At 38.1% G+C, this 18326-nt stretch overlaps 1 protein-coding gene across 1 annotated transcript in view; it reads right to left on the bottom strand.

The window, feature by feature from the left end:
• Positions 1-5752: 5752 nt before the first annotated feature.
• Positions 5753-18326, bottom strand: part of LOC140926396 (uncharacterized) — a 56088-nt gene continuing 43514 nt past the window's right edge. The window contains exons 8-11 of the mRNA XM_073376146.1: positions 13941-14164; positions 12261-12386; positions 7386-8939; positions 5753-6093 (exon numbers count right to left, since the gene is read on the bottom strand). Of these exons, the coding sequence (XP_073232247.1) occupies positions 5753-6093; positions 7386-8939; positions 12261-12386; positions 13941-14164 (2245 nt within the window). The remainder of the gene's footprint in view (positions 6094-7385; positions 8940-12260; positions 12387-13940; positions 14165-18326) is intronic.

Raw genomic sequence — 18326 nt, 5'->3', positions numbered from 1 at the left:
TAATCCGCAGAAAACAACAAAAAGTATGATTATTGAAGCTGTGTCCATCTTGAATATTAGCATTGGATTGTCAATTTCTTAGGTCCAGAGATCATTTAAAGTGTATGCTTCCCGGAGTCTGTTTAATTCCCCAATTTAATGACAAATATTCTGATACTGGAATAATTCATTTGATTGGTATTGGAAAGAAGAGCGCGGTCAATAGCTCGAAAAACACGTAAAATGTAGACAATTTATCGAAGGTATTGTACCCACAGGCAGATATCGAAAGATTATACCTTAGAATATCACAGGTGAAGAGGACTGATAGGAGTGGAAGAGTGTGTAATGCTAATGACAATTCTTGGGTTGCACGTGACGTCACCAAAAATCAAACTAAGAAACTATCGATTCTTCTGAGTTTCTACTTTCACGAGGTATTACAGTACCTAAACACCTTTACACGAACAAATTTTTGGTTCGAAAGGGTTCTTCGTTTTGCGAGAGAGGACGCTTGAATTTCCAAGCTTTCGCGTGACGCGGCATTTAGCTGGCGGCCGGGAAAGCTCTTATGTGGGTTAAAAACGTTACCGATTTTGGGAGATTTTGCAATCTAAACATTCCTTGTCTCAGAATAAATATTACTGTAATCTTTATGAGTTCCTCAAGCGAAGAATTCACGCATTAGTAGGAAAATTCGAAAACAGATGTTTCTGTTGGTATCCGGCGGCCATATTGGTGTTCCTGAACGGGACACCAACATGGCGTTTCCATACAAAGGTTCATAAATTTAGGTAAACCGTTTTTCCCAATATCTCGCATTTGAAATATTTCACAGACTTGATTCCTGGCAAGGGTTTTTGTATATTTATCTTTTTTCATTTCCCAGATTCTAGTCCTTCTGTATTGAATGGTTGGCATCTTTATTTTTCATTTCGTGACAGTGCAAGCCGAGAATAGCGCCAAGTCTTCTTGCCAAGTAGAAGTGACGTCATATTGTTGAATTTTTTGCAGAATCCAAACTCCATCAATTCTTCCCCTCAAAGCGAAAAAGACCGTTTTAGTAAGGTGTTAAAAAAATTAAGAAGTAGACAAACTCATTTATAATCTTTAACAATAGCATCGATGACGTAATTCCTTGTTGAAGAAGGACTTGGAACCATCCGCCACCTTGATCCCGAGATTTTGCGGTAGTCAATTGTATTCCATTTTTCTTAAAATCCGAATAAATCGAGGAAATCGTTACAGAAAAATTGATGCCTTTTTTGAAAACTGAACCCAGCAACCGAGTGCCATTTGGTCATTTTAAATTCATGGCAATTCTGTGCTTTTTCTTTTGCACCCCCCCCCCCCCCCCCCCTCCCATGTCTCTACACTACTTAGCAATGGTTTAGCAAACACTTGTTCAGGCAGAATTTCAATGCTATTTAAGCCAAGCTTACTGTTTAGAAAACAAGAAATGATAATAATTAAAAATGAACTACGGAATACAAAAATTGTTTATATTATCACTTTTTCTTGACCATTCTCTTATGGTTTTTGACTATTTAAGTAATTTGTATGTTATCCGACAAATTTTGGTGCTCTACTGCAAAGAGTTAACTGAATAAAAACTCTGAGCTTGCAATGCCTAAGACCGAAAGAAATCGTTTTGTGGCATAAAGGATAAAGTAATTATGCTGAAGTAAGACAAGGATGTTTACATTTCTTTACGATATCACGAAACCTCTCGCCGAAATCAGCAAAACACATCTGCAGCCCGACAAAGATCATCCTCAAGCTTCTAGCTCCAAAACTATGTACCCCGGCAAACCAGCCTATCTGTTACTTCTGTTCTCATTCAGCACAACCGGCACGGCGACGCCTGGAACAGGCTAAGTTTCAATAATTTTGAAAATGATAAAATGAAACTCTCAGTTAACTGATTTGGGGGCTAGTAACTGGACAGTTTCTGCAGGGTCCTTCGTGAAACGGGCCCTAGCTACGGGAGAAGGAGGCGAGCATCTTTTCTTCCTGATCGGAAAGCCACCAGTAGAAAAAAAAAATTATACAAACTACTAGATATGTTATGTAATCAGAGATTTCATTTTTGTTGTGTTTAACTCTCAAAGGAGTTAACGGAGTTCAATTTTTGCAGCGCATGGCGATTTAACCAACGTGGGTGGGGAACTGCACTCCAGTTTTTAAACGGAAACCGTGGTCTTCAAGTTTTAGCTAGTCCTTAAATACATTCTCAAGGAAATGTATCCTCTCTTCGCACCCTCAACATTTTCGTACATAACGCCGCAAGAGGTCAATGGCATATTCGACATTAGTATATACACACCAGTGCTCTTGGTGATTCAGGCAATCTGATTGGTTCGTTATCTCTTACTATGACGTTATATTCTCCGCGCTTGACGGTGAATATAAAGCAAAACAAAATCGCTCTCGTAAACTGGGTGTTTTGCGAAAGTTACAAGAATATCCTAGTGTTCATGGTTCTGAAGGTGAGAAAAGACTTCATGGTGTTTGAACAGCGTGATTTATTGTGAAGTAATTTACCTGAATTTTTATGCGCTCGAAGCAATGTACTACAATGAGAGCAAAATTAACGAGGCTGCTTTGTCACTGTTTTGTGAACTCAGAATTTCCTCTCAAGACCAATAAATAGAAGTTAATTTATGGAGAGAAAAAGGAAGGGAAATATATATATTTTCGAAAATTGTACGTGCCAGCAAGTTAACGGGGCAAAGAACACTTTAGATACACAACACTCGTCTTGATCATGGGTGCTGTTGACAGCATTTGCAAGAAGCGACAAAAAGAACTTTCTCAATCACGTTGTGTTGACGGAAGGAAATAAAGCTCTGCATTTCTTCTCAGAAGGAATAGAAATTTAAACGTTCGACCTTTTCTTTTAAACCACTGATAATAAAGCTTACAAAAGGTTAAAACTGTGATTTGCCATGTTTGAAGTTGCTGTAAAGATCTAACTTTTGCGCATCTACTGTTTACGGCGACATGTTCACGCATGAATTCACCCGTCAATCAAACTAGTCGTTTTTTTAATGGTTTCCTTCCCGATTCTACTGAGATCACTTCGTATGTATATTTTAAAACAATAGACCATATTGAATTTATTAGATTTAAGGAGTATTGTGGGATGCCCATGGCTCTTTTTGCCCGAAAAGCGCGCTTAAATACTAAGCGAGTGCCCCCTGGGCACTCCGTAATACTCCTTAAATCTAGTAAATTCAATATGGCCGCCGTATCGGTAAAAATGTCTATTATTCACCTCAGGCTCATTTAATATTGTGGATTATTCAACAATATTAAGTTTGCCTTCGGCAAATAATTGTTAACAAACAGCAGCGAGCAGACCAGATATTTGTTTATAGGAAAAAGCATATGAAATTGTGTCAATTGTCGGAAATGAAAGAGCTGTCATTTAAGAAGGCGTGACAAGCGGCAAGATCCCATCACTTTTTTTCTTCCCTTTCTTCTTCCATCACGTAAAAGGGAAATGCTACCAGGGGTAATCTACATGTACGGATCCGTTTTTAAAAGAACGAATCGTAACTTAATATGAAGGTACATCTAGAATTCAAGTTACTTCTTAAGACACTATATTAATAAAGGACATGGAGTGCGATTTCTGTAATGCCCCTGTTGGTAATTACTTTTGAAAGAGGTTAACAGTCTAGTGACTGTGTCGCTATATTGACGCTTAAGAGACAAGGTAAAGGTCCCTCTAGCACGGTAAAGAAATGCTGTCTTTACCAGACGGCTTTTCTCCACGCGACTTCGCCGCTCGTGGCATCAGCCTTAATTTCCGTTAATTTCCCATAATAAGAAAATTCAGAGGGACGGCGGAAAGTAGTAGCTGAACTTTGGTATTTGCAATTTAGCATTGGCCTCTGTGACTTAACACATAAACCATAAAATATGCTTTCTATCAAAACTTCACGCGTCTATTTTTCAGTTTAAAATGTTTATTAGTACTTTTCTGAATCCCACAAAAGTCGAATAATTTCTTTCCTTGTTGCTACTTTTTAACAGTGAAATGCTAATCAATGTTCAAAATCTAATAATAAGGGGTTGATTCACCATGAGACGGGATGGCACTGCAGTTTACCAGGCTAAATCACCATACTGACATGACTTTTATACCTACCCAGTACATGAAGGGAGATTTCCCTGGGCCAGCATGCATGCTTACAGAGAGATTAAACACAGTTATCACAGTTACTAGCTGCCTTTTTGCTGGTTTTGTTCGCCAGGTAGGCCCAGTGATCGTAATTACATGAAAAAGTTCCAGCCAGAAAAGCCTTAATCCCCGCATCACGCATCCCCGCATCAGGATACCATACTGGGTGGTCATGCAAGAACGGTTGATTTTCGTTGCGATGAGTTAACGTTTGCAGCTCTCGGCAAAGCACGGTTTATAAAATCAGACCCTAAACATCTGCAAATTTCTTGCAGGGGACAAAAGACTTATTAAATAATCTTATCGCAGGAGTACATATCAATTCTAAACATTTCGATACAGTGCTTGCATTCTAAAAGCCTGCACAACTTATTTTAAATGACAAGATAATGTATTTCTTCTCCGGTTCAGACACCACTTTTCTCCTGAGCTCTTCAACCCGTTTTAGCGACGTTCAGTTGTCGGCGATAACACCTAGATAAAGAAGAAATCAATGATGGCTCTCAGTTCTCACAATGAAATATTAGTTTAATTGGACACCTTTTTAAATCTTTGAAGCAAAAAACAAGACATCATTATGTGGTATAAATGTGCAGTGTGGTTTTAGATAACTGCAGCAAATAGGTCTAGCATATCTAAAGCCAAGTTATCCCGGCAATGCTGCTGTTACCAAAGTGAGAGAAATGAAGGGTATTGCCGGGCACAAATCCTGGCCTCTCCGGCTGGGTGGCATTGTGATTAAACAACGAAAAGAATGCAATGTTTCTCAGTAATATTTAGCGACTTTAGAAGGTGCGTTGATGCTTGTAGACCCTCGGGATTAATGTTGTCTGTTATGCTTTTTTAACCAAAAACCATCGAAAATATGGAGTGACTACATCCTTAGCATAGACTTATCGAGATTAGGGACAAAAGACGGCAGTGAAAACGAAAGGATAGTACCTGAGTAGCTTGCAATGCCGTTTTTAAATCAGACAGCTGTGTGCTTTAATAATTGTTATTCATGGGTTGTGGATCTTGGAAATATAATAGAACTTTAGTGTCATTGCATTAGACACTTCTTGATTCTTAATTTTTGATGGGGGTAGGGGAGCTCGTTTGCAACTTTAAATTTATTTACTTAGGTTCGCCAATTTTGGCAGGGTCACCGCAACGGCGCATGGCGCCTATTACTACTGACCCTTAACAGTCCCTCTTCCTATGAGCGATATACCATCCCAACGGGAACGTAACGTCTCCAACTCTTTACAGTGTGTGGGTTCTTTAACGTCTCATAGGATTTATATGTAAAAGGGTTGTGAGATGAGGCCTATGGTTTATTGTCCTTATTCGAGAAAACGAGAAAGTCTGACCGTTTGCAAATGTCCTTAGAAAGGTATCACTTTATGTTCAGTCATTTAAAGAGACCCCGATCGTTGATCCGGCCGGGGTTTGAACTACCGTCTCCCACTCGGCAGAGCGACGCTTATTTAACTTATCGTGAGTTAACCGAGGTGCGGTAAAGTAACTTACTTGCTAGTGGTTTTTAATTGGGTGAATAGTTGCCAAAGTATTATTTTCGTCTATGTATTATACTCACGCTGATCAGGTAGGTGTCCTTATCGCTGTTTGTACGCTTTGGTCATTTCTCTCTTTAATGTTCTGAATCTGTTTGGGAGGATGATCTTTCTGCTCAAATCCGTCGCCGTCGTTTTCGCCAAGAGTGATATCAGTTACGCCAATTTCCTTTACGGCACCTGCAATAGTGTTCATTTCCATCTGTCCTGAATCCAGCTGGGTGCGCAGGACGTTCGTACTTGTCAAGCTACTTATTTCTCCCGGCAGTGAAAGTAGAGGAAGAACAAAAGCCAAGCAGCAAGAGACTGACCATTGTGGATTTTTGCGCCATTCCTTAACAAATACATACAATTGCTCTGTATAGTTAACTATACAAAAAGAAAAGAACAACAAAGACAGTTGGAGTATAACGATTTAATTATGGATACACGTGGAAGGTTGTTTAGTACGCGAGAGCCGAATTAATTATGATGAAAATCACTTCCACCATATAGTGCAGAATAAACAACAGAGAGAAGATCCAATTTTAGAGTGTCCTTACAGATAACCCACCCAGCCCAGAAGAGGTTGGCCGTACCATGTGTGTCTACGTCTCCTAATCTTTACGAACAGTGGTGTGGGTCCTTTTACGCCCCACAAGAACCAGATAAGCTTAAGTGCTGTGAAACGGGACCTACGGTTTCTATCCAAGAAGACTAGAAATTCAAACGTTTGCAGATGTTATTGCAAAGGCAGCACTTTCTCCGCAGTTATTTAAAGACCCTGAGTGCCGGCCCGGTCGCGGTTTAAACCCACGACCTTCTGCTCATCAGACCGCTGTTAAGGAAAACCAGTGATTTCTGTGCGTTTAAACTGAAATCTTCGATTGCTTAGCCAAGTAATAAGCAATTATCAGAGCGTACGCTTTTGTTGCTTTATAATGTCAGTCTATTACATTAGACAAGTGGAAAAGATTACTGGGTGCTTAAGGTGGCTCGATAGAGTTTTTCAGGGTCAATACCTCAAAGATTTGAAAATCTCACCACCACAGCCGTGTTAGATAAAGATGAAAATTTGTTACGATCAGGCTTAAAATGACATCGGAGTTGCATAGCAACGAAATGACGCAGTATTTCGCGGAACTGTGAACTGTTCTTCCAAAACCGTTCACGGGGGCGGTTTTCTCTAACAGGCATCTCGATGTTCTTGAAGTTTAAGCGAAATCTGTTTTTTTAAAAGTAAAGATTCTCGAAATAAATCGTCATTTTAAATAATCTTTGAGTTTCAAGATTACTGAAATCTTATAAGGAAGTCAAATAAGAGCTACAATTTGCTAATTTTTTGTCGGAAATTTCTTCCAACAAACCTCTTCCAAAAATATGCTGATAACGATTAAACATCACGAACATCGAGGCGGTAATAAGAGGAAAAAGATGCCGTGAACGGTTTTGGAAGAACAGGTAATGGCGTCAATTCGTTGCTATGACAACTCCGATGTTATTGTAACCCTGATCGCAACAAATTTTCATCTTTATCTACAGTTGTGGTGGTAATTTGTCCAAATCTTTGTTAATGTGGCGTTGTAGTTTGTACTCAAAACTTGGGAGGTATTGCCCCTGAAAAACTCTATCAAGCCACCTTAATTAAGTAGTACAATTTAAGTAAAAGAAAAACATCTTACGAATCAAAAGTCCCATAACGAGAGTATTTGCTCCGAGAATCAATATGTCGAAAGCCACACTGTTCATGTCGGTAATGTCTGAAGCAGGCAGGTTCTCTGCGGGAATCCTACTCACAGCTCCAATTCCCAAGTTTAAAATAGTCACTGCAAGAGATGCCGTCATCAGTCTGTTCTGAGAATCATCTTGGATGGGCCTGACACAGGAAAAAAGTATCCCATACATTCCTCCAATGATCCAGGTCAAGCCAACATAAGACCTTGTTTCGCTCCCCACCATGACAAGACCCGATGTAACGATCATTTTCCGAGACATCTCAACCATTTCCCAATACCAGGAACGGTCTTTGTAGTCTTCGAATAGAAAACTCAGCCCTCTAACCAATTCCGTGTCGCGACCCTCAGATATCTTGCCGTTTGCGGAGTTTTCGCTTCTTCGACATCTCCAAAGAGAGATAAAAGTCGCAACTGGTAGTGCGATGATATAGACAACTGAGAGGTAGGCAGTAATTGCCAGGTTCTTATACCTTGAATCATCGCACTTTACACTGTAATCTGCTCTCAGATACTCAGAACAGTTCTCGTCTTCTTTGTCCTGACATAATTTCCAGCAAGCAATTGGCAGGACGGAGGTTACTTTAGAGCATGTGCTTAGGTATGTCACGTACAGGGCAAAAAACAAGTTTCTATAAACTGTTTCTTTTAGTTCTGAAATTTTGTGGTACATTTCCTCTTCTTCTAAACGACGATTTTGCGAAATGATAGCTTTACGGGAAAAGTAAATTATCCAAGCAAATCCGATCAAACAGGCATTTATTGTCATTATCGCAAGAAGGTTTCCAAAAGCGTCAACATGCAATCCATCAAAAATACAGCTAACTGGCGCTATTTCAAGAACGCCCAGCTGCAGAATGGCTGAATACTTGCCAATCAATTGAAGAGAATCCGGCCATGATATGTAAGAGAATGCATCTAGCAAACCATTGGTGACCTGATAAAAGCCGATAACGATCTTGATCTTGGATAAAAACGTGTCTGTTAATGAGTGTTTTCCTTCTTTTTTCCCGTTTTTCACCTTTTTTGACCACGCAGAAAATGCAACGATTATCAAAATAATCGCAGCAATGATACACAACTGCCCAGCTATCCAAGTCATCGATGGACATCTCTTGCATGAATGGAACTGTTTATAATACCGTGAACTGCAGACACTACAAAGTGGGCCTTCGTAACCAATCTTGCAACGAGAATCTAAGCCACCTTCACAGGATTCTTCTAGTGGACATCTGTATGGCGTGGGTATTGGGTGAGGATATTGTACATCGGTTTTTCCTAATGCTGGTGTAGATGTCAAAAGATTTTTTATGAAATGTCGGTAATGCTCTTTGTAAGACTCGATCCTCCAACTCCACCAATAACCGGATTTCAAGGTTGCGTAATCATCCTTGCATTCCAATCCTACTTCGCATTTTTTGCATTCTTTAAACATATTGGTTCGATAATGATTTTCCAAACAACGACAGCCTCGAAGTCCGGCAAAGAAATCTGTTTCCGTACCTATAAAACATTTATAATAAGAATAAAAATCCTGGTTAATAAACCATGCGAGAGAGAGGCACCATTCAAGACTAGGTATATCACATATCCGCATGCCGAACAAATCACCTTTTATCACGAGCTATACTTAAATGCTACTCTAGTATTCCCAAAGACGCAAAACTTGCAAGTCAACAAAGATCAGTTCTCGGAAATTTTACCAAGTTTCTCGACGCTTTTTTCCCCACTCCCCGAATAGCATTTTTGACTCTTTAAGGTGTTTCGATACAGTTTCTCGGAGAACATACCGATGTTTTTCAATCGCCTTAAAAGTGATTTTATCCTTGTTCGATCGCCGCAAAATTTTCACCAGTGATTGAGTATGAATTAAAGTTGGCCAAAATGCAGTTTTTAGTAAAATCAATGTCACTATGACAGCAATAAACAAAAAACTTTAAAATCGATTAAATCCGAATTTCGCACGATCTAGACTTGTTACCGAAAATCCGACACCAGAAACTTAAAGTATGATGTTTAGCAAACAACCTCCGTGAGACGGAAAAAATTCTGTATGCTTGAATTCAAATAAAACTTAAATGTATATCGAACCTTACATTTTCAAAAGCCGTGATAAATTGTTAAATAAAAAAGTTCTAAAGAACTCAAATTAATCTAGCGTCAGTAGCGTCATATTTCGATGCATGGAAAGTTTAGTGTATTTCCTTTCTTGCGATCAATGAGAGTTTCAGATATTTTAATAATATATACAACATGGAGATTGTGTGGTGAGGGTAAAAAAAATTCTGTGGAGCCGTTTTTTTAAAAATATACAGAAAAGCTCTAAAAGCCAATATTCAGAACAAAGTTGCACTTAGACAGGTGGTGAGAAAACAGTTTAATAGTTTTCAGGATCAAAGCCTTCAGACGCTACTTAAGATTAATTTGAGTTATTTAGAATTTTTATATTATAATATTTATCACGGCTATTGAAAATATTAGGTTTGAAATATGCATACGTTTTATTTGAATTTAAACATACAGAATTTTGCACTTCTCTCGGAGGTTATTTGTTAAATACCAAACTTTTAGGTCCTGGTGTCGGATTTTCAGTAGCAGGTCTAGATCGCGCGAAATTCGGATTTAATCGATTTTAAAGTTTTTTGTTTATTGTTGTCATAGTGATATTGATTTTACCAAAAACTGTATTTTTGAAAAACTTTAATTGATAATCTTAGTGAAAATTCTGTGACGATCGGACAAAGATAACATCATTTTTGAGGCGATTGAAAAACATCGGTATGGTCTGCAAAAAAATGTATCGAAACACCTTTTAAGGCAACATTCGGTATTTTTGGACTTGCAATTTTGGGTAGTCTCAACTGATGTTATGATGTTAGCCATTATAAACAAATTTAAAAAATCAACATAGATCATTCTCTTAAGCCATTATACTCAAATGAAAATAAATCAATTACTCGAGCGAAGCGAGCCGATAGGTAGTCTGGGGACAGGACCGCTCGGCTTTCTTCACTCGCCGTTATTTTTCGTATTTTACCCCGTTTTTTGCCTTTTTCCCCCACTGGTCCGAGTTAGGCTAATTGTATATTCCACTGTAGAATAATTTTTGATGCATCAAAACTCATACCTTGGCTCCGAGGCTTTGAGATTAAAGAAAGATGAATGCATCATTAATCCCTGGTTTTGCTGTATCTTTCAAGGTGTTTCGATACAGTTTTTTAGAGGTCATACCGATATTTTTTAATCGCCTTAAAAGTGGTTTTTTACTTGTCCGATCGCTGTAAAATTTTCACCAGTAACTGGCTATGGATTGAAATTTATGAAAATGTAGTTTTAAGAAAAATCGATATTACTATGACAACAATAAACAAAAAAATTGAAACTGATAAAAGCCGAATTTTGTGTGATCTAGACCAGCTACTGAAAATCCAACACTAGGAACTTAAAGTTTGGTGTTTCGCAAACAATCTCCGAAAAAAGTAAAAAATTCTGTATTTTTAAATTCGACTAAAACGAAAATATATTTTAAACCTTAAATTTTCAATAGCCGTGATAGATTATTTAATAAAAACGTTTTAAATGACTCAAATTATTCGAAAGTAGTGTCAGAATGCTGCTTAATATCATCCTTATTAGGCTAGGAAATGTTGGTTTATTTTCGATCTTCAAATTAACCCGTTTTCTCACCAGCTGTATAAGTACAACTTCATTCAAAATTTGGACTTTTAGCGCTTTTTTGTATACCTCTGAAACGACTCGAACGAATTTTTTTAAAATCTCTTCACATAATCTTCATAATACCTGTAATAAGGTCTGAAACTTACTTTCATTGAGATTGATTCACTGCAACATCTTAAAATTTCAAGACAAACCTATCCTACGAACCTGTCAAAAATCTGCGTTACAACATTCGCTGTTTTGACGTTATGCTAATTTTTCCAAAATGATGCGCACTATACATTAACATTGACAATACTCACATTGAAATGTACTAGTCATGGATATATGTATTGTCCGCATTAATTTGGAAAAATTAGCATGATGTCAAAACAGTGAATGTTGTAGCGCGGATTTTTGACTAGCTCGTAGGATAGGTTTGTCTTGAAAAATTTCAAGGTGTTGCAGTGAATCAACCTTAATGAATGTTTCAGAAATTATTATATACATTATAAAGATTATGTGTAGAGATTTTTAAAAATAGTCGTTCGAGTCTTTTCAGAGATATACAAAGAAGCGCTAAAAGTCCAAATTTGGAATGAAGTTGCACTTAGACAGGTGGTGAGAAAACGAGTTAGTTTTTAAGATCCCAGAAACGAACATACCCGAAAGTTTCCTAGCATCGAAATATGATAATAAGCAGCATTCTGAGCTACTTAAGAATAATTTGAGTCATTTATGACGTTTTTATTAAGCAATATATCACGGCTATTGAAAATTTAAGGTTTGAAATATATTTTCGTTTTAGTCGAATTTAAACATACATAAATTTTTAATTATTACGGAGGTTATTTGCTAAACACCAAACTAAGTTCCTAGTGTTGGATTTTCAGTAGCTGGTGTAGATCGGGCAAAATTAAGCGTTTATCAATTTTAAAGTTTTTGTTTTTTGTTGTCATAGTAATATCGATTTTACTAAAACCTACACTTTGACAAATGTCAATTTATACACAATCGTGGGTGAAAATTTCATAGCGATCAGACAAGGATACAATCACTTTTAAAGCTATTGAAAAATATCGGTATCGCTCTGAAGAACTATATCGAAACACCCTAATCAATATAATAGAAAAAAAAAAAAAAAGCTAGAACTCCTTTCACTTTTACCTAATGGACAGGTTTTGCAATCCCGAGAATGTTTTCCGGGTGCTCTATCGTAAGCAACGAATGAACCGTTTGGGCATTTCTTGCAGCTTGTACTTAAGTAGCCGAAATCATCGGAGTAATATCCCCCTGTAAAAATAAAGAAAATAATACACAACTATTCGTCAAAGGGTGGTGGTGTAAGGGAGAAGTGCCTAATTCAGTTAACACTGAGTAAAAGCTTGCTTTGGCAATTGATTATTGGGTTTTTGGGCATACTGCTCTCCCTGCAATGATTTGCTTGAGTAACCACCAAATAATACGTGCGCAATTCACGAAAACAGCATTTATTGAATCAGCTAGTACATATATGTATCTGTATGTGATAGCACCGTGCAATGAACACTAAAGTTGTTCTTCATGAAGTTAGTCTGTTCTTCATGAAGTTAGTTCACGGGAATGGGACAGTTAGCTTGTTTACAAAGTCCCTCAGGGAGCTAGTAGTAGCACATGACCATTTAAAGAACTGTAAACCATTGAGGCTTTCTGTATTTGAAACTTGTCATGTTAAAAAAGGTTTGCGTCAGCATTATCATACCTAGAGAAGGTTCAGTGAAGCACGGTTCTGAAGCTTCTTTAGCCTCGTCAAATAACGTTTTACCAAAATTACCCCATACAAGATTGCACTAATCGAAGTGAGTTGAATTAGAGCGTTGTTTATATAATATATAGATTTAGCCAGGAGTAAAAGCAAAGCTCCCGTTGATAAATATATTATTTAAATAAAACAATTTAATTTGTAATCCACAAATCATTTTACTTTAGGTGAGATTTTGATGGAGGAGTTCGTTGCTTCAGATTAACCATAATTTGCAAACAGTCTAAGAATGAGTCTTACATCGAGTTTACCCTTTAAAAACCTAAGATCAAAATCTGAATCTTCATTTGTTGCCTCTATTCATTTCCTACAGAAGTGGGGAGAATTAAGTTGAAAAAAATCAAGCAGGATTCATCTTGAGTGACGTGATCATGTCCATAATGCGCATGACCACTCTGTTTTACAAAGCATTGATATTACAAGGAGAAATTTGATGCTGATCACTCTTAGGGCTTAGAGGGTTAATAGTCTTAAATTATGTTCACCCAAAAACAAGCACTCCTGCATGCGATATTCAAGTACGACTGAAAACAATCGGCACTGATATAAGAGAGAGATATGATCCTCATAAAAAAATTAAGACAACAAAATAATATAATTCAATGAAACATTTACAAAGACAACCATTTTAACTCATTACTTCATCCTCCGGTATTGAGGATGAAGTGTATCTGAAAATTCAGAGTCATACATGTATAAAAACCTTGCAGATTCCCGAAACGCACAATGTAAAGGAGAAGGGAGCAAATATAAGGAACCCCAATTACAGTGGCGGACACTTGAGGCTGCAAGCTATATATAAGGCGTTATATGTAGAACTAAGCCATAAAATGGGCACCCACTGGGAGAATAGAACAAAAGATTTTTGTTCATTAGCTTTTTCTCTTACGTTGCAAATGGAAAAGTGCAGAAAGTACAGGTATATGTTTTAGCATGTAACAAAACAGATGGCATCGACGCCCCCTATAAGCTTAAATTATCTCAGTACATTGGGACATCAGCTGGTCGTCCTGGTAATACTCAGTCAGAACTTGTAATTTACTAACCAGGAGGACATTGGGTACACTCTTTAATGACGTTTCTAGAAGAAGAGTCCATATATGTTCCCAAAGGACACGGAAGATAGAGGAAAAACTCATTGTAAAGTTCCTTGACTGTCTTTATCGGGTAGTAACCTGATCCAGCGAGGGCGGAAATGAAGAATGGTCCAAGGAAAAATATTACCCCGGTTTCGGCTTTGATTGCCTGTGCTTCATAATTAACAGGATTCCTGGAAAAAAAAATAAAAGCAATTTCTTTACATTTGAAGACTTTCCAGAAACGACAAAAACAAAGAAAAACACACAAACAAGTAAAAACAAACTTTTATAATGTCTCTGGGTGTTCTTATTCCGGAATGGACGATCACAAAATGGACTTGACAGACTGCTCTTGAATAGTTGCTAGAATGCTTTAAAAGCATGAATATGACGCATGTAAGTGTAACTATGCTTCATTGGAATGATACAATGTTAAGTCTTAAACTGGCTTTCTTTCAGCCTGTTTTTGAAAAAACCACGTTATTTTCACCACTAAACAGATGGCTTCGATTAATAATAGGTAAGAACAAATACAAAATATAAGATGAATAAAAATGAGTGAACGTTTTGGAGTGATTTATACTTAACCGATCTTAGCCCTTGAAAAAGGCAGTAAGATGCTACGCAATAACATGTACTTAATCCATTACCTTATTTCAATCCATACCTCTTATTAGCCGAGTTTTTGGTCTTTACCGTAAATCGATGGAAAAAGAAATTGAGGATCCGAGCGAAAAAAACAAGGCTAATAAGATGTTTATTATATGGTTTCCTGTTAGGGGAACCGGCAACAAGTGCTAGACAGCCGATTTAGCAGTCATTTGACAGGCATCACATTATAAAAGTTTTAATTAAATCACGGAAACAATGGTATATTGCAGAGGCTTTTAACAGGAAATAAAATCAAAATGCAAATGTACCATACTGAAAACGTTTATTTGTCAAAGCTAAAAGCACTGTAAGTATTGGCTCGCCAATGTGATGCTGGAGTCTTCTGTCTGGCTCGAAGTCGCCTCCATCTTCCTTTCAATGGTATTCGAAAGAAACACGGTAAATTACATAGAAGCTCGTCAAGATTATCACGTGCAGGTATGTTTGCTATCATATTATTTGTCGAAGGAATCACTCGAGGTCGTTTTCTCTTAGGCAAAACGTCTCGAACCCCGCCTTTCGATGTTCGTGTGAAAATTTTCAAGTAACGCACTGGAATCCTCTTTTTCGCTAAGATTACGATTCAGTTTCTTTATCGGCCTCGTTCACAAATAAACACAGGTTAAAATATCATGGTACGAAGTCAACATCCGAGTTCTTTTTTTTTTTAAGGTAACGAGAATTAGAGCTGCATGCAACTTGAGAATTTGCAGTTTTGAAATTTTGGTCCGTATAGCAAGTTACGGACTGCCCAACTTAACCAATCGCAAGGCGAAAACAGCCGACTTAGCCGTATAATATTAATGTATAGATATAGCCAGGGCTAACAGCGAAGCTCTGGTTACTAATACTTATAAACAAAAAAAAATTAAATTGTGTAACGCTAAACAGGGACGACAATGAAAATGGCTTCAAGACTAATAGATCTAATTAGCAAAAAACAAATTGCACGTGCAGCACACTTTTTCTTCTAATTAGCAAAAAACAAAATTGCGCTGTAGCACGCTTTTTTGTCTTTCCCTTGCCGTTGTTTTGAACGACTACAACGCTTTTTTATTCGACTAAAACGTCAAATTTCCGAGTTACACATTATTTTTAGGGAAGAATTGTCGTATGTGCTAACCCAATATTTTGTTTCCTGTGTTCATGTTCCCTTTTATTTTTCACTGTCGCTCATTTTCACCTTGCTGGCCGCTCCTTGGGTCCTAGCAATTTCTCATTTTCTCACCGCCACTTTGAATTTCCACGTTTTTCTTCCTACGAAATTCGGCTCCTTTGTTTTCAATAACTCGCTCTAGCTCTTTCTCAGTTAAAAAATATCGCCGAAAAAGACACGACTTTGTTGTTGTTTTTTTTTTGTCCGGGCGGCCACGTGATTTCCTTCCAAAAAATCTTGAGTTGCATTTGGGTTGCCATATCTGTTGATTGAGTTATTTTATATTGCTATGCCTGTGGTGGGGACGGACGGTCGCTCGCTCGCTCGGTGTACGGTCACATGATTACCAAATTTTCTGCGATGGGTAGATTACCACATTTCATTAGCTATGGGGCTCGCGCCGCGCGTGGAGCTCCGCTGTAATAAACAAATAATGATTTGGAGATGGCACGTCCTCAAAGTGGTTTTTCGTCCACCTGATTCCTGGTCGAATTGGAATTTGAAAATGTTGGTTTTTGGGGAAAGGGGAAAACCGGAGTACCCGGAGAAAAACCTCTCGGAGCAAAGGAGAGAACCAACTCAACCCACATATGGCGTTGACGCCGGGATATGAACCCTGGCCACATTCGGGGCGACGGCAACTTCAACCGGACGTGACGTCATGATTTGCGCAATATTGCGCATGATATTGCTCAACACATAGCTGTCGTGCTTCCGTCGGCGACGTGAAACTGGTCTGTTTGGCGTTGTGGCAAGAACGTGAGTATTTAACTTTCATTTCAATCAGGTTTGTTGCCTTTTGCAACCAGAATTTTGCAGATTATCGTTCTTGAATTGTCCTTGTTTTCTTTGAGTCATATTTCAAGCTCTATTTCCAAGCTGTGTTATCTAAACTTACATCTTTATAATGTTTCTATGTTTCATGTCGCAGAGTCAAGATCTAATCTGATCCAATATGGCAAACAGCAAACCGTAAGTGAGCTTTACATGGGCAAAATTGTCCTACCAGCCAAATGAAAGTATCCAGACAAAAAGTATGAACTACGATATTTTAATTGTGTGTTTTTAGCTCACCTTTTTCGTTAGAGTATCGTATAAATGAAACGTATTGAAAATTGTTTAGAATAGTAGGTAATACTACGTACTAACGTGGGAATACTGAAATAAAGTTGTTGTTGTTGTATGCAAGCAAATAAGCACTAATTCTCTTAATTCTTTATGTGACGCCACATTTTCCTATTCTATAGTCTTCCAAGGCGCCGTCCTCCTGAGTTCACTGCGATCTTAATGTTCGAATTTTGGAGGGAAGACACAACAACACTGTTTCCAGAGGCGGTGGGAAAGGGACCGGAAGAATCGCTACCGCTACGATGTTTAGAAAAAATGCTCTCCAATTATGCGATTTTATCAAGATTTTGTCCAAGATTGCAGCGCTCGTCTACTTCTTCACTACTCTCGCACTGGAATTCAAGTCGCCTTTTTGCTGCGGCAGAGTTTCGGTTGTAAATCCTCCTCGGCGAGGATTTACAGCCAAGGTGTTGGATCGAACCTCCTTGTGTCTTCTGTTCTCTTTGATTTGTTTGAGAAGTTTGTCACGATGGTAAGTATAGTATGACAGACGATGAATAAAACATGATATTGTACCATGACATCTTGGTGTTTGTTATTTTCGCACTTCAAGTCGTTTTGCCTGTTAATCCTAAAATGCACCTTGACGTCACATTAGATGACATCTTTGAGGACAAACAAGAGATATGTAAAATACAGCCAACCTCGAATTCTGCCTCGCTGTGCGATCCACTCGCGCAACACTAGGGACCTTACGGACAGACAACTGCGACGTCCAGGACAATGTCGCTGAAAAATTGACTTCGCATCTTTTCACTTTCTTTCGCGACTATCCCTAAGGGCCCAGTTAATTGAAAGAAGAGATTTTGGGTTGGAGATAAAGAGAAGGAACCACACCCGAGTTCAAACAGGGATGGTAGAATTTACCGCTTTGCCGTTCCCGTTCCCAAGTAAACCCAAAATTGGTCATTCAAGTCGTTGTTGTGCAGGGACGGTAAAGAAATGTACAAAAAAGCGTGATGCACGCGCAGAGTTGTTGTTTTGCTCATAAACCTATTGCTTTTTGATGTTCCCGTTACTAGCTGTCGCCGTCGTGGTTTCGTAGGGTCACAACTATTATAACTATGCCGGCAGTCAATTCAAAGACAAAGTGATCGCCTACGTAGTGTTGTCGTCTACGGGAATGAAAACATGAGTTCAAACTGAACTGATTAACGTAATTCCATAAAGTAACTAGCTTAGAAGGTAAATGAGTCAAATAAACAACTGACAGTGTTGTTCACCTCGAATTATTCAACTTTGCCAACTCACATATCTTCCACTGAATATTTACATAATGTCGCTGCCAAAGAAACTTTGGAAACATCACGTCTGCGTCAGACGTAATTAAATATAAAGTAAACACCCGCATATAAGAACCTACATTTTGTACGACACTTTTAAAGTCCGAAAATTAGGTTCTTTTGACAATCTAGGCT

Source organism: Porites lutea, chromosome 2 (assembly GCF_958299795.1).
Source record: "Porites lutea chromosome 2, jaPorLute2.1, whole genome shotgun sequence".
Taxonomy (NCBI): domain Eukaryota; kingdom Metazoa; phylum Cnidaria; class Anthozoa; order Scleractinia; family Poritidae; genus Porites; species Porites lutea.
Note: the sequence above shows the minus strand (reverse complement) of the source record. Positions and strands in the feature narration are given on the sequence as shown.